This window comes from Natator depressus, chromosome 4 (assembly GCF_965152275.1).
Source record: "Natator depressus isolate rNatDep1 chromosome 4, rNatDep2.hap1, whole genome shotgun sequence".
In the NCBI taxonomy this organism is placed as follows: Eukaryota; Metazoa; Chordata; order Testudines; family Cheloniidae; genus Natator; species Natator depressus.
In genome coordinates this window covers 135,977,102-135,996,346 of record NC_134237.1, presented here as the reverse complement: position 1 = coordinate 135,996,346, position 19,245 = coordinate 135,977,102, and the positions used below count along the sequence as shown (strand labels likewise).

The 19,245-nt window shown below is 53.6% G+C and overlaps 1 protein-coding gene across 6 annotated transcripts; it reads right to left on the bottom strand.

Moving 5' to 3' along the window:
* Positions 1–763: 763 nt before the first annotated feature.
* PRADC1 (protease associated domain containing 1) lies at positions 764–18,263 on the bottom strand. Of its 6 annotated transcripts, none has more exons than XR_012639390.1 (8): positions 17,037–18,263; positions 13,692–13,792; positions 11,164–11,273; positions 8,594–8,761; positions 6,738–7,823; positions 5,235–5,370; positions 4,111–4,331; positions 777–1,654 (listed from the first exon to the last, which is right to left on the bottom strand). XR_012639390.1 is itself a non-coding variant. In XM_074951951.1 (5 exons), exons 1-5 carry the CDS (start codon positions 17,107–17,109, stop codon positions 7,703–7,705), a joined length of 573 nt encoding a protein of 190 aa, XP_074808052.1. In that variant the 5' UTR covers positions 17,110–18,263; the 3' UTR covers positions 5,431–7,702. The 6 variants fall into 6 exon arrangements, 1 of the variants encoding a protein (XP_074808052.1); XR_012639391.1 differs by having other exon boundaries at positions 5,235–5,352; XR_012639393.1 differs by lacking the exon at positions 17,037–18,263 and adding an exon at positions 15,286–15,396 and having other exon boundaries at positions 764–1,654; positions 4,111–5,370.
* Positions 18,264–19,245: the final 982 nt, after the last annotated feature.

Below are 19,245 nucleotides of genomic sequence, written 5' to 3'. Positions count from 1 at the left end.
CTCTCCAGGCCAGTGGGTGTTGCGAGTGCTCAGCCCCTCTCAGATCAAACCCTATCAGAGCAGTGTGGAGCTCTCAGGGGGGACGGCGAAGGATCCAGATGAGAATTCAGGCCGCCTAGTACCAGAGCCGGAGATGGGAAGATGCCAGTCGATGCGGGAGTCCGTTCCCCTGTGAGGGCAGGACCTGCCCTGCAATAGAGACTGAGCCGCTTAGAAATATCTCCGCCTTCTACGAGACAGGCAGCGTACCTACAAAGGGTGCAGGGCCATTGTGCTCTTCCTGGCAGCCGTCTCCAAGGTCCGTGACATTGTGGTTTGCCTTTCTGCTCTGTCACGGTGGCTGGATGAAGGGTCGGCTTACAGCACAATGTAATTGCTTGCGGCCTGCAGGGTACGCACCGACTCTGGGCTGCCTGGGGACCAAACTGAGAGGCCGCTCGCTGTCCACTTCTGATCTCCCCATGAATAATGAGGCTGGAATGGGAGGAAGGTCACCCGCCAGCTGTGATCACCTGCTCTTTAGAGCCACTTTCCGCACCCCATCTCCTCACTCCAGTAACGGGGCCAGGAGCGGGGGCACCCCAAATCCTGATCTCGTACCCCACTCCCCCATCAGTGAGAGGGCAGTTAATGAAAACACTAATTAGGCTGGTTAAAGCACTGAACTGAACAGCCAATTTTAACATGAACAATTTTAATAATTAACTTCTGTAGTTAACCCTCTACAAACTCAGTGCCAAGCCACAGTCTTTCCCCTTTCCAGAAGTGGGATACAATTCCTGGCCTCGTTTCTTCCACCACCTCCCCCAGTCCTCCTGCAGCTGGTGGGGCTTAGCCGTTCTGATCAAGATGAAGCATGGCGTGCTGGGAGTTGTTGTCTCGTCAGTCCCCCCCACCCATTAAAGGGTAAGAGAGATGCAGTCTTCTCTGTTGCCGATGAGGCAGGAGCTGTGTGGCTCTGGTATGTTGCCTAGCCCTGGGTGCTGCTGTGTCCCTCTATGAAGACTCATTTTTCCCACTTTCCGGAGGACTTCTCTTGGAGGGGGGGAGCCCGGGCTCTGTGACTGGAAAACAATGGACCACCACGCTCCTTAAACCTGTCTGTGTTGACTGTCTTAGGGCCCACTTGACGTAAGCAGGGCATCTTCCTGTTGAGTTTCACTGGGAATTTGACAGGGTCGTTAGCTTTGAAATACGACTGTTGAACCTATCTTAGCCTTGTAACAGCACATTTTGAGGGCTTTTACATTCTGCGGGCCTGGAGCTGGGAGACTGACCTAGAAACTTGGTGCCTGCAGATCACAGGCCAAATCCTACACTGGTGTAAATCTGGAATAGCTTCACTGATTTCCTCGGAGTTACTCCAAATTCACACTGGTGTCGCTGAGATCAGAATTTGTTTTCACCTTCTTAAGCCCTTGCTGCACAAGAAGTTGTACTTTGATTTTTGGTCTTGCTTGAAACAATACAGCAATATGTTTATTTGACGTGGTGCTAATGCCCGTGATGATAGAACTGCAGTGAATGAAGGGAGGACGCTGGTATGGAGTAGACCGACTGTTAAACCGTGGCCTACAATGGCTCCGGAACATTGCTTGAGCAAAGCAGTCTTCCAAAAACCCACATGGTGCAAGGATCTCAAACAAGGTCCCACCTGTAGAAGAAAAATGTTACATTTGAGAGCAAGGAATTGTGGTTGAGCAAAGACCTGCTAACCAAAGTGATCAGGCTAGATGTGAATTACAGTGACAACACTATCCAGATGACAATGATATTGCAGGAAAGCCCTATCTGTGACGAATGAGGTGTTTAAAAAAACCAAAACCTAAAACGGGAGATTTAACAACCACCACCACCCAAGCCTTGTCTCCATTTATACGGCTTTCTTTTTGCAGGCCAGCTTGAGCGGTGTCACTATATTGGTCAGTTTCACTTCTTGGTTCTCATGCCTGGGCACAATTCCCTTGCGTGTGGGTTTCCTGTGCAATGCTTCAGCTCTAAATAATCCCTCCTCTTTTGAATGTATACACCCTGCCTGAATAGAGGGCCTGTGGCACTGCTTTACAGGCCGGTGTCCTGAAGAACCAGAGCACTGCGGCTAGCCCTGCCTTGGATATTTTGTTGGCCAACCTTGAGTTTTAAAGTTGTCAACATCCATCTCCCTCCGACGGTAGCTTAGGGTTAGGTTCAGAGAGAGTTGGGAAGCAGGCCCACCTCCTCTTACTGTTGTGCTTGTAACCAACAGCCCGACGTTCCTTTTGGGACATGGGCGAGAGGCAGTCTTGTTTCAGGAGAGGTAGGCAAAGCCATTTGATCGGTATATTCTCACATAAGCAGAGATCGGTGCGTGCTACAAACTGTGGATCCAGATTCCCAAACAGCCTGAATGTCGAGCCTGGGGTTGGGTTGGGTCCACTTGCAAAACGGGGAGTATTTGGCGCGGGAGGTTTTGGTGCCTCGCTGGATGAGCCCTAGCAAACCGCCGTAGCGTGGGGTGCAAAGCGGCCCTGTTTAACAGTAGTTGCCTTTTGATGGAAGCTGCCACTAATCCTTTTGAAACAGAAAAGCGGGTGGGCCAGGCTGGGCTGCCCTTGCCGAGGTCATCCGCAATCTGCGCCCAGCTCCGCAGCTTGGCCACCTGGCTTTTATTTTCTGCATTGTTTGATTCACGGCAAAGCAGAATTCTAGTGCCATTCCGGTCTCCTACACCTCACCATACCCCGTCACATCCATGCTCTGCACAGCTTCCCCGCGGTCACAAACGGCCTTGGGTAGCTGAGCCTCATCAGCTCCCCTCCTCGCAGGTTCCTGGTTCAGGGCTTGGGACGTCCTCCCCCGTGGAGTGTAGCCAGACATGTCTCCAGAGTAGGGTTGCCAATCGTCTAATCACACAAACCCAAACAGCCTTGCCCTGCCCCTGCCCTGAGGCCCCGCCCCGCTCACTCCATCCCCCCTCCCTCCATTGCTCACTCTCCCCCACTCTCATTCACCGGGCTGAGGCAGGGGGTTGGGGTGAAGGAGGGGGTGAGGGCTCTGGCGGGGGTGTGTGTGTGGACTCTGGGGTGGGGCCAGAAATGAGGGGTTCAAAGTGTGGGAGGGGGCTCTGTGCTGGGGCAGGAGGTTGGGCTGTGGGAATGGGTGAAGGGTGCAGGCTTTGGGAGGGAATTTGGATGCAGAAGGGGGCTCCGGGCAGGGGATTGAGGTGCAGGAGGGGGTGCAGGCTCTGGGAGGGAGTTTGGATGCAGGAGGCGGCTCAGGGCTGAGGCAGGGAGTTTGGGTACAGGAGGGGGCTCAGGATGCAAGCTCTGGGAGGGAGTTTGGATGCAGGAGGGGGCTCAGGGCTGAGGCAGGGGGTTGGAGTGCAGGAGAGGGTGCGGGCTCTGGGAGGGAGTTTGGGTACAGGAGGGGGCTCAGGGCTGGGGCAGGGGTGCAGGCTCTGGGAGGGAGTTTGGATGCAGGAGGGGGCTCAGGGCTGGGGCAGGGGTTTGGGGTGCAGCAGGGGGTGAGGGCTTCGGCTGCTTCCAGTTAGCAGCACAGTGGAGCTAAGGCAGGCTCCTTGCCTGCCCCGGCCCTGCGCTGCGGCTGGTACGTCCCTGTGGCAGGCAGGAGGTGCTGTGCATTGCCCCCGCCCGCAGGCACCACCCCCACAGCTCCCATTGGCTGCCATTCCCAGTCAATGGGAGCTTTGGGGGTGGGGGCGGTGCATGGAGACGCCCTGCCCCTCCCACCCCCCAGGACCGCAGGGACGTGCTGGCCGCTTCCAGGAGTGGCGCGGGGCCAGGGCAGGCAAGGAGCCTGCCTTGGCCCTGCTGTGCTGCCGGACTTTTAGTGGCCTGAAATCTGCCAGTTTGGTTTTAGTAGCCGCCAGGAGATAGAGCCCGATTCCGGGAGACCCCCAGCGAAACTGGGAGAGTTGGCAACCCTACCCCATAGAGAGGGGCTACTGCACACCCCACCTTCTGTAATCACTGTGTTCACACTGATGCAGGTGTGAGACTGAAGTCAGTAGAGCTTTTCAGTCAGTTGGGATGGTGTCTGTCTGTACATAATGCATGATAAGAGAGAGCTGGTATCCACCTGAATGAAAATAAATCAAACCACGATACCCACCGCTGATTTGGACTCTGCAAGCTTCCCACAGCACTTGAACTTTGTGGAGCTGTTTCTTCTGTCTGTTTCAGTCTGTCCTTTTGGTGGTAAGATCTAGGGGAACTTGCGAAGCCGAGATGGGCACATCCTCCCTCTCCAACGATATCAGCCAATAAAGCGCTGCACCTGGTCCTTGTCACCCGTCCCACTGCCGTCCCTGTGGCATCGTGCCCTTCGGTGACCTCAATAAAATGATAGTGGTAAGACCCGGGGCTGGGCCTGTTTCTTTGAATTAAACATGGATGGTGATCACTTGTTCTCCACGTTTTGGAGTGGTTTGGTAAATACGGTCAGAGGCTTTAAAAACTCTTAAATTTCATAGTTTCAGATTTTAAAATCTGAAATGTCACAGTGTTGGAACTGTGGGGGTCCTGATCCAAAAGGGAAGGGTCGCAAGGCTATTATAGGGGAGTCGTGGTATTGCCCTCCTTAGTTCTGCCCTGGTGCGAGTGGCAGCGCTGCCTTCAGAGCTGGCCACCCAGCCAGCAGCCACCCAGCCTAAAGGCAGCCTAGGAGTAAGGGTGGCAATACAGCGACCCCCCTACCATAGCCAGATTTCACGGGGGAGACCAGATTTCACGGGCTGTGATGCGTTTTTCACGGCCATGAATTTGTTAGGGCCCTAGTGATGCTAGGGCAGGAAGTAATCAGCTTTATCTGCAGCAGGGGTGATTTAGGTAAGAACAGGTTAGAGAGACACCTGTCAGGGATGGTCTAGTTTAAAGCAAGCCCAGGCTAGTAGGGACTGGAAGTTGCCATCTGATGGTTGGTGGGCTTTGTGAAAGCAATTGATTATCTTAGTCCAGTTCCAAGTGGCCAGCTGACCACATCACGGTTCTTATCCGCAGCTGTGGAACAGACACGTCCTCCCCTTATCCCAGAGAGGGGTGGGGCTGAGGGCTGGGTGAAGGACACACTACTGCCGCTGTGACCCAGCCCTGCCTGGCCTTCATTCCTGCCAATCCAGCCCTGACATCACACCCTGGTGGTGGAAAGTTGCACACAACTCTGTGACTCTCGTGGTGAAGGGTGTGCGAAAGCAAATCAATGTGCTAACAGCAAAGAGACAGTAAACTTAGACGTACCCGTGGCTCCTTCACCTTCTCTGCCGGCACCTAAAGCCTCAGTGCTGGGGCAAGCAGGGCAGGGAGGACGGTTGTTCTCCTGACCACGTGGTCCTCTGGGCTCGGAGCAAAGCCACCCCTGGAATAGGTAAGGACCCTACAAATGCAGCACTCCCCGTAAGAAATATATCTCAGCAGCAGCCATTCCTTCCCCAGCCCTGTCGCGCAAATCTGGAACGACCTAAGCACGGAGCCTTGCGTCCTCACAGCTCCAAACGTACCTCAATTATAAATCTCGGTTATAAATCTCTATACACCTACTCATGGGAGGTCAAGAAACCAGACGGCTGAGAGCTTCAGGCTTTATTAGAGAGATTAAAGAAGAGGTTCATGTTACAAACGAATATAGCCCGACAGCATGAAGGCAAACGCCAGCTGGCACCTGTGGTGTCAGACAGGTCCTGGGAGCTGGAGGGGGCATGATCTAGTGGGATCTGCCTGCCCAGCACCGGCAGCAGCATAGAAGGAACAAGTTAGCAGGGAGCGGGGCTGCAGTTCACACGCTCCCTGCTTGGGTGACAGCGACGGAGGAACTGAAAGCTGCAGCCAGGCTGAACCGGGCCAAGACCCACGCAGCCCTAGTGCCATTCAGCCACCTTCAGCTAAGAGGAGTGCAGGGCAAGCAGCACTGGGCCTGAGTGTGTCCTTGGTCAGTGGAACCTGCTGTCTGATGGGGACTTTCCCAGTGCATCAACCCTGGAACATGCCAGTGATCTGGGCTCCCTCTGCTGCAACAGCCTCTGGGCTACAGGATCTTGCAGAAGGCCGGGCTTCAAATCAGGTGGCCACGAATGAATCCTGACTGCAGCATTCAAGAGACAATAACAAGGCTCCGATCCATGGGAGTGTCACATGTACACTGGGTTCCAGGGCCGGGGGGGAGGGTTAAGGCTGCCCCATCTCCCTCCTCCATTCCCAAGGGCCTCCACCATCCTCCCCGTTGCTAATTATAGCTCTTTCCTTCTCCTCATCCCCAGCAGCCCACATCCTCCCCAACCCGCTCCAAACAGCCTCCATGCACTGAGCTCTCTGCTCATTCCTCTCTGCTCCCTTCCCCCCTTGCTGGCCTCGTGTCTGAGGCAGAGCTAGCTGGGGGAAGGCGTAGGGGGTCCAGCCAGGGGCAAAGCCACACTGGTCTAGATTGGTCCTACACCCAGCACTGCCCCCCATCAGCCAGGCAGCCTTTGGGCTCCCTGACCCCGCGCCCTCTAGCGTACGGCCCCAAGCCCCTAGAATCTGGCCAAGCCTTAACTCAGAACAGCCGCGTGTTAAAGCTTCCCAAGGGTCAGAAGCAGAGCTGGGCCTGAGCTGAGACCCTGGCTCGGAACAACCTCAGCATTAGGGGCGTAAAAGGGGTCAAGATCTGAATCCAGCTGGGAACTTTACGACCCTCCTGCCCTGGCCAGCCCCACCCTGCTCTGGCCCCCCACAAAGCATTCCAAATCCAGGGCTAGTTTCGCCCACCTCGCATTAAACCGCTGCGCTCCTGCCTCCACTGGGAATCATGGTCCGAGGGCCAGATCCAAAGCCGCTCTGAGTCAATGGACTTGGGACCTGACTGAAGTGAAGGGAACAGGATCAGGCCCTTGAACAGTATAAGGTATTAGAGGCTCCTGTCACCTTGCAGTTGCCAGGGAACGTGTCAGGCTCGTGCACTGGTGAAGCCAGTGGGGTTGTGCTGGCTTAGGCTAGAGGTGAATCTGGCCCATGCAGTTGATTTGGACCTTTATGTTCCTGTATCCGCTTGTGGTTATGGGCTGTCTCCAGCCCAGCCTCAGGCTCCAGCAACCTCGTTCCCTTTGACGTGACGGAGTCCGAGCCCAGATCCTCCCAGAGATTTAGGTGCCTAACTCCCATTGATTTCAATGGGAGGGATCTCTCTCTTCTGAGCCCCATCTCTGAAAGACAAACCCACACAGAGCCACTTCCTCTCTCCTCCAGGCACCCTCGTCTTGCCTGAGTTTACACTTCTGGCTCCACTCAGCTACAAAATATAAACCTCTGGCCAACCTGGCAGGTCCTATTAGCCCAGGATGATCCCCTGTGCATTGCTCTTTCCCCTCTTTACGCTTTATCCACACGTTACCATTTCGCTTGAGATTGGCCGTGCACACCTGACATTGTTTGCAATGTAATGCTATCTGACAGCTCCTCAAAATGCTTCTGTAGCACGCTCTGGCCTCTCGGACTCTGGGACGTCTGCCTCCCTGCCAGGAAATAGTTACTAAGGAAGTCATCCGGCAGTGACGGTGAATGATATGATGATGTCGGAGTTTAGCTGGCTACCAGCTGCAACACAATAATTCCAGTGGGAATCACCCAGTGAGTTTGGATTGTGGAGTTTTGGGGAAGGCAGGGGCTGTTCTTCAAGGCCAATCGCTTCAACAAATCCATCCAGAAGGCTCCAAGACCTTCCCTTTCTCTCCCCACTACCAGAAGGTCCATGGAGGCTGCATCGTTTCATAGGCTGGGATGCTGGTAACGTTGACGGGGATGGAGATGATGGCCCAGGGGAGTCCGTGCTGTTCCAAGGAGCGTCGGATCATGTACCTAGACACACACACACACGCATCTTGACGGAGTGAATCGGGAAAGAGGCGCTTAGTCCTTAGACGCGTGCTGGAGCCAACCAAGAGTGCAAGGTCAAGACCAACTCAACCCCACAGAACAAATACAACTGACTCCACTAAGGGTCTCACTGACAGGGCCTGATTCTGGGAGGTGCTGAGCACCCTTAGCTCCCACTGACCTCGGAGGGAAGTGAAGTCACTTAGCCCTTCCCATGGGATACTCAGCACCTTGTAGAGTCTGGCCTTCAACAGGGGAAGCTGGAACTTTCTGACAGACGGCTGCCCTGGCAACTTGCCAGGAGACTGAGCGCTGCACATAAGCTGCCTAAACAATTTCCATGCTTAAGAATCAAGCCAGACAGCCACGTGTGATTGCAGATGCCTCTTGCTTGTTGGATGAACAGGGATGGCTGAATGGAGGGCCACGGTGGCTCATCAGCACTGGGCCAGCCCTGCAGAGACACAGGCTATGGCCTGCAGTTTATGATCTCTGCTGTAAGTGCTAGCTTTATCATTTATTCTACGTCAACATGCTGCCGATAAAGGGAGCACTTCCCTCTCCATGGCTGGCCAAAGCCCATGGACATTAAAGATCTGGAGAACATCTGAGGTGGCGGAAACAAAGGTGCCAGTGCGATCCTTCATTTCATCCACACAACCAGACTGACTTCAATGGGGCTGCATGGGTACAACGGAGGGCACAATCTGTGAAGATACAGGTTTGTGTGCATGTTGGGGAAAGGCACCTACCCATCCCTGCCCAGGAGGAAGAGAGCAGGAATGTCCGCCGTCAGCCTTGTGCTGTCCTGGATCATTTCAACATAGAAGCTGTCGTTGTCGTACGCGTTATCAGCGATAATCACCGCCCTCCCGCCGTGCTCCTGGACGACGCGCGTCTTCGACAAGAAGGAACAACCCCTGCGGCAGAACATAACACTGTGTCTCAGAGACCCGCTCGGCCAGCTGTCTGCACAGCGCAATGCCTATGTCTCCCCCTTCAAAGACATCACCCCTTCCCAGCTGACACGCTTCGTGTGCTTCATACAATCGCCGCCCGCAAAAGTGAAGGGTGAAAAGGGCCACACTTATGTCTGAGTGGGGGAATAGGAAGCGAATGGCCCATTTTAACCATAGGATTTTTATTGTTCATAATAATAGGCACTTCTCTATCTTTGCTTCACCAACATTATCCCGACACCCTGGAAACATCAGTGAGGGAGCAGGTGAGGAAACTGAGGCAGGGCGGTGCAGTGATTTGCCCCAGGATGCAGAAGGAATCTGTGTCAGAGCTGGGTTTAGGATTCTGCAGCACCTGGCTCCCAGGCCTGTGCTCGGACGGGCCTCATTAATATTACTGTCTCAGCAAATGTAGCAGTTAACCATTGGAACAACTTACCAAGGGTCAGGGTGGATTCACCATCACTGGCTGGTTTTAAATCGAATTCGGCTGTTTGTCTAAAAGCTCTGCCCTAGGAATTCATGTGGGGCAGGTCTCTGGCCTGTGTTATGCAGAGGGACAGACTACAGTCCCTTCTGCACTTGGGATCTATGAAAGCATCTCCCCTAATTCTCTTCTTTTACTTTCTCGGTCTTCAGTGCACCTCAGCTACACTCTCCAGTGCTTGTAGGGTAACACGCCACCCCAAGAGCAAGTGAGCGACTGTGCTGGCTTGTATTGGCCCCCTTCACCCAGCACCAGCTGTGATCGCCGGCCTGTCTGAGACGTTGTCCTAACACTGACACTTGCCCGGCAATCCTCCACTGGCACAGCCGTTCTGGCTTCTGCTTGGGAGCACAGACTCCTTTGCTAACAGTGCCTGGGAGATAGCTGCTTGCTGACCGGCGGGCAGGGAGCAGGTGGTCTCACTCCCACAGAGCAGGTGCTCTTGTCGCAAAAACCGCTGATCCAGCATAATCAACGCCTTTGCACGGTCCACCTACACACCATCGGAGGTGTGACTGCAGCACGCGTGGGCATGCCGAGCTGGCTTCGAGTGAGCTAACCAGCTAGAAACAGCAGACACGCTGCAGCAGCTGCTGCTAGCTGCCCGGCTGCAGTGTAGACAGACCCCCAAAGTCTCAGCAGCGAGGCCAAGACCGAACGGGTCCTTCCCTTCTCTGCCTGGGAATGCATCCCTGCAACTCGGAACTGGTGGTGGGCAGGGTAGAGCTGGCTGGCCCTGGCAGTGCCCATGCTGTACCTGTTCTGTGGTTATTAGCCAGGAGGCTTCAGCCTCCTCTAACCAAGCCCCAATCGCCAGGGGAAAGCTGGATGCTTTAGGAAAATGGTCTCAGTGAGTAGGGCCTCTCCAGGCTCCTGGATCACATAGCTGCTCTCAGAATGCCGGAGCTAAGATTCTGCATGAGCAGAGGGGCCGCTGTGGGGCTGAATTCCCCCAGTGTGATGCCTTGCAGCACTGGGCCCACCGCGAGGAGGCAGGACCTTGGCAGCAGGGCCCGGGAGGAGTGGAGTTGGGGGGCAGCATTGTTCCCTGCTCAGTTTCCTCGAGGAAATCCAGGAGGGCATTAACAATTCCTGAAGCTACATTAGTCCCCTCAGCGTCTGCTACTGAGTAAGCGACAGCAGTCCCATGCCAGACGTCTCCAGCTCCGATTGAGCTGGGAGGTTTCCTTCTCAGCAGACCCGCCCCCACGTCTGTGGGGCTGGGAGGCTCACCTGGGCCCATTCCACAGCCCCCTAAATGTCTCATGAGAAGGGGTGATGCCCCAAACACTGCCCAAGATGAACCTCAGAGCTGTCAGAGGATTCCCTGGGGAAGGGGTACATGACTGGCCTGTTTCCTTTATATTAAACAGCAGTAGCTGCCTTCCTTCCGGGACCTCTCTGTACAGACATACGGCAGAGGGGAAAGCTGACGATGGAGTCAGTTTTGTCAGACTAGAAAGTAACAGGGGACGGGAGACTAATCACGTTTCAGGTTTTGTCTACAAGGAAAAAACGACCAGCATACACAGCTCCCCAGGTGGACTCACCATCCCAGGAGAAGACTGTCCCCACGAGGAGCTTTTTACTGGCATAGCTACGCAGCAATAATGCCAGCAGTACAGCTACCTCAGTAATATTCTCCAGGCAGAGGAGCCTCTGCTGTCAGAGGACTATGATAAAAATGAACAGGAGCCAAAATCTCCTCGGGACCGTTCCCAAGGCAGGTGCTCTGCGACGTGCCAGATTTCATTCTGCCCGATCTCGGTGGTGGAAAAAAACCAACCCGCCCACTCCCTGCACGCCACTGTTCTAGAATCACACTATAAATAGCTCCCCCCCTCCATCGGTAAAACAGATCTGTCATCAAACCTACCCACGCTCCACCAGGGCGATCTGATCTTGGATGAAGACTCCATTGTTTAGCTCCCCGCATGCCTCCGGAGGGTCTGCCGGGACCAGGTGTATCTGCTCATATCTTGTGTTCTCGGAGAGGAAAGGAAAGAAGCAGACTGGGAGTAAGGGCAGGGGGAGCGGCTAGGTTTGCTAACTTAGATCTATTCTGGGGTCTGCAGCAACAGGCTTTCTTTGTTCTGGTTAAGGCCAGCTTCATACAACAGTTCTCACCCTCCTGCCCCTAACTAAACCGAAGAAAACTACAAAGACAGTCAGATCTAGCCTTGTTATTGCTAGACTCCTATATACTTTGCAGGTCTATAGCACCTAAGGGTCTAATATTAAACCCTGCAAAACCTGATGGAGCTATCAGAGGAGTTTGAGTACAATGTATTGGCTAGTACTTCCTCTTTCCTCTTCCTTGCTATAGCACCTTTCTGCCAACTATTCCTCAACCCCCACAACCATGGCAGGTAGGCAATGCTTATTACCCTCATTTTACAGATGGGGAAACTGAGGCACAGAGCAGTTCCATCACACGCCCAGAGACACACAGTGAGTCCGTGGCAGAGCAGGGAATAGTACTTAGGTCTCTTGACTTGCAGTTCTGGGCTCTAAGCCCTGGATGGCACTCCCTCTCCTTGCTGCGTGTGGTTCAGGCCAGTGTGGGAGGCTCACAGTTCCATCAGTCCTGTGGGAGACCAGGCAGGGAATTACAGGGAGGTCCTGTCTAAGGCAGCTCCTTCCTGCAGTTGTTCTTAGGGATCCAGGATTGGACGTGAGTGTCTCACCGTGAACTGGTGTTCACGGTGTACGTGTCCATAACCAGATAATGTAGCTCCCTGTCTTTGATCTCCCTGGCCTGTGAGGGCTGTCCCAGATGCTGTGCATGGTAGAGAAATGCCTCTTGCTGGATTTGCCCAGCCTGCAGCTTCAGGCAGGTCTGTTCACATGTTTCTTACTGAACTCATCCCCCCTCGCCTCCTTTTTTTTATTACAGGGCCAAGGTCCCGTTTGTGCAGGTCACTGAATCACAGTTTGCAGAGTGGACAGGCACTGCCGGCTTGTCAGTCCATCGGAGTCGTGTACAGTGCGGCCCCTCAGAGGCTGCTTGGGTCACTCTGCCAGCTGCCCATCCTTGCTCTATGCTGGCTTACTTTCTTTTGGACCTGATTCTCTATGGCCCTGTGCAAAGCGGCGACAAGATGAGCACGGCAGCATCTCACACGCTTGGCACCACACCAGGTGCAGGGCAATGGTGAATGAAGCCCTCGGCCTTATCTCAGCCGAATCCCACAAGAGGCATTCTCTACCATGCCACGCTGGACGCCCTGTTGATGGTGGAGAAATGGCAACATATGGCAGTATCCCTTTGTTTTAGTATAAAGAGAATCTAGGGTCCAGATCTTCAAAAGTAATTACGCTCCTAATGCTCATTGATTTAAATGGAAGTTAGGAGCCTAAATAGCTTTCAGGATCTGGGCCTAGAAGCTCAGAGGTAGGGTCTAAACACAGGACTCGGAGCTAGAAACTTGTGATCTCATGGACTGAGCATTGGCCTAGGAGCCACGAACTCCTGAAATTTAATCCTGCCTCTAACACTGTCCTGCTGTGTGGTCTTCGGCAAATCACTTAAGTTGTCTGCCTCAGTTTCCCCAGTCTGTAAAATGGGGATTAAAAATATCTACCTACCTTGCAGTGGTGTTGTGATGGTTATACAGTTAACATTTGCAAGACACTTTGAGGCTAAAATGTGTTACTACTAACTAGTACATAGGTAGCACTGGTAATTGCTTGTTGGAGATTTGTAATAGGTAATCTGCATCTATGAGGGATTTCAGAAATGCAAATTGCTTGCACAGATGTCTCTGCAGTTTGTATAACAACAATTTATAATTGTGGCACTTAGCCAATCAGTTACGGGCCAGGCATCTCACACAAGATTAGGCAGACAGGGAGAGCAGCTCACACAGCATAGCACTGATACCCTCCCAAATCTCTCCCAGGCAAAATCACACAGAGACTGAACTGCACAAGGCTGGATAGATTCCTGGCCACCCACACCCCAATCTATCTCGCAGAAATAACTTCTTAAGCAGTTCCAGCATTTTTCTTACACTTGGATCTGCTTTTCGGACCATGTTAACATAGGAACTCATTTGTTTTGCATGTCCCAGATTGAGCAGGAACTGCAGTGTTCCCAAGGGAAGGTAAGTGGATCACAGAGATTTTGGAGTAGCTTCGTCAGAATTCCTTGGCAAATTCCAAAGTTCAATCTGCACACATCGGGCCAGACTCAGAGCTCTCTTACAGGAGTGTAAATCAGAGCAACACCACCAGTTTCAATAATTGACACTGATGTAACTGAACTCAGAATCTGGCCAGCTGTTTCTAAGGGGCAACAAATGTAAGAAACGACCACATGAAGATCAGGTTTCAAATCCACTAGTTGCTGTTGAGAAAATCTAGAAATGAAAGGTCTAATACATATCTGATCCTCATACTTACAAACACGCCTCCAAAATCTTTGGCCGGAGTAGCAGTGAAGATGTAGCGGATATCTCCGGGACTCAGCACTTGGAAATACAAATATTCATGGATGCGTAACCCTGCGTATTTAAAAAGACAAAAAATAGACAAGGGGGGAAAATGGAAAAGCTCTTGGGAAATTCCTTGGTGATATTTAAAACTAAATTCACAATCACGCTGCTGTGAAAATAGCTCTTCTCAATGGGGGTGAGAGAAGCAACAGGTTATATAACATTTCATCTATACAGCACCTTTCATCTAATAGCGGCTGGATATACAAGGCACAATTCACCTGCCACTCTGATGCAGCCAGTTCTGGTGTGTGTGTGTGCGGAGGGAGCTGTTCAACAGCGCACAGCAATGCTGCATAACCGTTTAGAGCAGGAAGCCAAGAATATGGCATTCCACTGAAATTACAAGGGATGTTTCAGGGAGGCAGAATTGAAATGACTCCTGGTGTAATTTGGCCAGGACACCTGCACGTACACCCCTGTGCTTGTGAAAATACATCATGGGCCCTTTTTCCAACCCCTTCTCCATAATTTTCTTAAGCCACCTCAATGCCATACCCCGGCAAAGGCTGCCCCACAGAAGCTATGATTGCATTCAGGATCATGAAAAGATCTATTGATGCCATTCTCTGGAACAATGCTCGGTGCCAATTCTGCTCCTGCAAATGTCCCATGTGTATTACGTCGCCTCCAAACAAACAGGCTTTGTAACAGTACCCCTAGTGAGAGGGTTGGGGAATGGCTACCTGGCCAGTCAGGACAAAGTGCTCCCAATCCTGGCGCGATGAGGTCCCTTTTTCAGTGCCCAACACATGCCACCTGACAAAATGGTCCGCAAAACTCCAGCAGGCTTAACACAGCTGCATTCCGGGCACAGCAGATGCGCAATGATTGTTAGCTGAATCCCAAGGCGCTGCCATAGAAGTGCTTTAATTAAGAGCTCCAAATGTCCTGCCTCCGTGACTAATTCTGGAGCCACTTATTTCCCACGGAAGCAATTAGGGACCCATTGACAAGCAGTGGGTGGAAAGCTTAATGCTGAATTTGCTATGGCACAGAAGCTGTCAGAGTTATGCTGGATCTCCTGAGAGCCTCTTACAGGTGTGTCCTCTTTTTCTCTGCTCCAACTGAGCCAGGGCAGGGGTGATGGTCTCCCACTGAGATGGCCCCTTCACCTGTAGTTTGAATCAGCATTTCCTGAAAGAGGCTTTGAAGACTCAGTTTGGCTCTTTTACATCTTGGGAAGGGAGTGCTGGCTAGCAGTTACAGCAGAAGCATGGGCAGCAGGACACGTGGGTTCTGTTGCACCGACACCCTGTGTGACCCTGGGAGGCTCACTTAGACCAGCATTTTCACCAACATCCACTGACCTCTGGGTACCCCCAATTTTTGCAGTTTGAGGCACCTTGGGCCTGATTTCCCAAGTTCCTTGAGCACCCACAGCTCCAGATGAAGTCAATGGAGCTGCTGGTGCTTAGCACCAGTGGACATCAGGACCCTGGAGATGTGTCAAGTTGGGTGCCCAAAAATCACCAGTCACTTTTCAAACACATTGCCCTTACCCTTTCTCTGCCTCAGTTTCCCCTCCAATAGTAAATGGGAATAACACTTGACCATGGCACAAGGGAGTTGGGAGGTGCAGTTAATGCAGATGAGGCATAGAATATGCTCTAGCAATCCAATTCACCATCTAAATTAAAAGGAGAGGACAGCTTTAGCCCACCACACCTGGGCTTGGTTGTGATCTCTTTGTGAGAGGCTGAAGTGAATGAAAAAAGACATTGACAGAAGCCCCAAAGGGTCAAACTGCTCTAGCAGCCCAAAAGACTGATCCACGTGGATGCACTGATGCTAGCACTATGGAAAAACCCCTTCCCTCGCAACCACAGACACCTCTTGATGGTTACAGTGTCAGTTAGGGGGGAGGTGTCTAGCGGCTGGAGCAGGGGAGCCTGGGGATGTGGGTTCTATTCCTGGCTCTGCCACTAACTGGCTGCGAGTCCTCGGGCACGTCGCTTCATTGTTCTGTGCCTCAGTTTCCCCATCTGTACAATCTGGGAAATGATCCTTATTAACCTGCCTCTCAAGGGCACCATGAGGCTTAAAGCGCTCCGAGATCCTTGGATATAAAGTGCCTTGTCAGTGGGAGTTGTTAATTACTACAGTATTTAGAGGACGGGATGGGAAGGTACAAGGGTGAATGACAAATAAGGGCCTTATCCTGAGAGGTGCTGAGCACCCACAGCTCTTGCCTACATCAACAGGAGCGGTCAGTGTTCAGCACCTGTCCAGCTGGAGCCCTAACCCTCTGCACTGTTGAGAGCATCCTGACATCCTGCAGCAGCACTTCTGCTAACCTACCGTGAACCAAGCAACACTAAGCAAATCCCCCAGCCGCAGCCAGAAAATGAACTTGTGTGAGCAGCTCTGGACCCATCACAAGACTCCTCCACAGTGTGACATAAAAACAGGCTGCCAGTCCTTTTTAAAGCGCCTCCAAACTGAACAAAAGTCGTTTCTAGAATCCAGCGGAGCAATCGCCCCGCTGGGATCTTCTCCTTTGCTTTCTCAATTTTTTAACTGCTGTAGTCTCCCCTTATTTACCTGCTGGCTGCCCCTCAATCCTGCATTCCCTCCATCTTCCTTTCCAAATCTCTTTGCATGAGTTTTGGGGCTGATTAACGATGCTCTAATGGACAAAACTCTTCCCTCTAGCCCCCAAACAAAGGCAGCGGCAGTGCAAGATTCTTCCACCTCAGCTGTGACCTGGAGGGATCACATCCCAGGGCAAGAGGATGTTGCATTATATTTTTCTTTGGCTCACTCACTGCTTTCAAAGCCAAGACACAGGGGAAAAAAGTTAAAAGCACAAGGCACTCAGAAACCCTGGGTCATGTGCCGAGAGATCCTCCTGAGCCGGATTGCCACTGCTTTGCAGAATATAGAAGTGAAAATGGGAATTTATAAATAGACTAAAAACCTGACAGGTTTGGCAGGTCTCCACGACAGCAAATAAAGCAGAGCGAGGAGAATACAAAGAATAAATAATAATCACAAATTCACCCCAAAGGGAAGCACTCAAGAAGATTTTTTTTAACCCCCTCCCCATGCCTTTATTTAAGACCAACAGAGTATCTGAGCACAAGGCCAGCTGCCGCATCAGAGCACAAGACTTTGAACAGGCAGCTCAATGTGCATTTTAAACGCTTTCTTGTCAGGTCAGCACAGTCCGGCTTTGCAAGCTTACTGGAAAAGGTGCCGACCCAATGCAAGCACTGGGGCACCCTCCAGCCCCCGAGAGGCCAGTACTCACCATCAACAAAAGGCCAGGCGCAGAGAGAGAGCACCAAATGCAACCAGCTGCCAGTGCTGAGTAGTGCAGCCATCTGCCAGTGCACCAGCTTCCCCGCAGCTCCCAAATGCACCTCTAACTGTAGAAGTCTCAAACTGGCAAGAGAAAAGAGCTCGGCCTCTAGTTTCCACTCACTGGTGAGCTCAAGCAGCTGCTGATCTCATTGGTGAAGGTTTCAGTCAATCCACTGCTGGCTACAAGAGGGTTGAAATTACCGACAGGTTCCTAGTAGAGAGGAAGCAAAAAAATAATTTAATCCCAGGCTCACAAATTCAGCCCCCACTGAAATTAGCAGGAGATTTTTCAGCAAGATCAGGCAGCAAAATAACTGGAAGCAAATTCCTCCTTTTCCACCCACTCCACTTCCTGAAAAGAAGAGTGAGTGTCTCATTGCATATTCCCAGGAGAGGGCTGTGGCTGCTTCACAGACCTGGGTGTCAGGTGGGGTTTTACTCCAGCCTCTGCTATTGACAGGCTGTGTGACCTTGACCAAGGCATTGCACTGTGTGCCTCAGTTTCCCCCCTGTGAGCCTGACCATTCAAAGAGGGGACTGCGAATTTAATTCAGTAAGGTTTGCTTACACCAGGGTGCCTTTACTTAAAATGAGCAGCCCCATTCCCTACAATGGAGCTGCTCCCAACAGTCATAAAGCTGCACAGGTACCTGCAGGACTGGGGGTAGACGCAACGTTTGTTGCTTTCACTTAATGAGGAGGGAAGGGAGGGCAAGGGTTGCAGTAATAAGACCCTGGATGCTGGTTTTGTTTTTTACAATTGTGATTTTAATGAGGCGATCGCTATTGCTTCTCTTTCCGATTCTCCAAGCCTGCTCTGCTCCCACTCGGCCCCTGACTACTACCTGCCATCTCTGCACAGCATTTCACTAGCTTCACAACTACAGCAGCTGCCCCAGCCCGTCTCACTGCCTCAAACCCCACTCCCCCAGTAGTTTTGCTGTATGCACATTTGACATTTTTAAACCCTTCAAATCCCATCTAGGCTGAATTTGAGTCACTGTCATGGTAACTGCATTGGTGTAAGCCCCGAATGAGGAAGCACTACGCTGACGTAAAGCAGGCTCACACCAACCCAGCTTAATCCAGTGCAAATTTCTCTAATGCAGACAGGGAATGGGTGCCCCTCTGCCCATGACCCTCCACCATCAGACCCTCTAGTCTGGCCCATTTCCCTCCCTCTTGCTGCACTCCAGGTCCCTGGGGAACCCATCTACCCGCTCCTTGTTCACCAGCACCATTTCCCCACCTTGGCCCAGGTATCACTGCTCCACCCCACAGCAATGGGTGCTGTATATGGACTTGGAGAGCAGATATTAGAAAAGTGAGCCCTACCAGTACTCTCCCTGGCCCCCGCCCGACAGCGAGCCCCGCCAGTCCCGCCCGCCCGTCCGCCCCGCACCCGCCAGTCCCGCCCCCCGCCCGCCAGTCAGCGAGCCCCGCCAGTCCCGCCCCGCACCCGCCAGTCCCACCCCCTGCCCGCCGGTCAGCGAGCCCCGCCAGTCCCGCCCCGCACCCGCCAGTCCCGCCCCCTGCCCGCCGGTCAGCGAGCCCCGCCAGTCCCGCCCCGCACCCGCCGGTCAGCGAGCCCCGCCAGTCCCGCCCCCCGCCCGCCGGTCAGCGAGCCCCGCCAGTCCGCCCCGCACCCGCCAGTCCCGCCCCCCGCCCGCCGGTCAGCGAGCCCCGCCAGTCCGCCCCGCACCCGCCAGTCAGCGAGCCCCGCCAGTCCCGCCCCGCACCCGCCAGTCCCACCCCCTGCCCGCCGGTCAGCGAGCCCCGCCAGTCCCGCCCCGCACCCGCCAGTCAGCGAGCCCCGCCAGTCCGCCCCGCACCCGCCAGTCAGCGAGCCCCGTCAGTCCCGCCCCGCACCCGCCAGTCCCACCCCCTGCCCGCCGGTCAGCGAGCCCCGCCAGTCCGCCCCGCACCCGCCAGTCAGCGAGCCCCGCCAGTCCCGCCCCGCACCCGCCAGTCCCACCCCCTGCCCGCCGGTCAGCGAGCCCCGCCAGTCCCGCCCCGCACCCGCCAGTCCCGCCCCCTGCCCGCCGGTCAGCGAGCCCCGCCAGTCCCGCCCCCCGCCCGCCGGTCAGCGAGCCTTGCCAGTCCCGCCCCCCCGTCAGCGAGCCCCGCCAGTCCCGCAAGTCAGCGAGCCCCGCCAG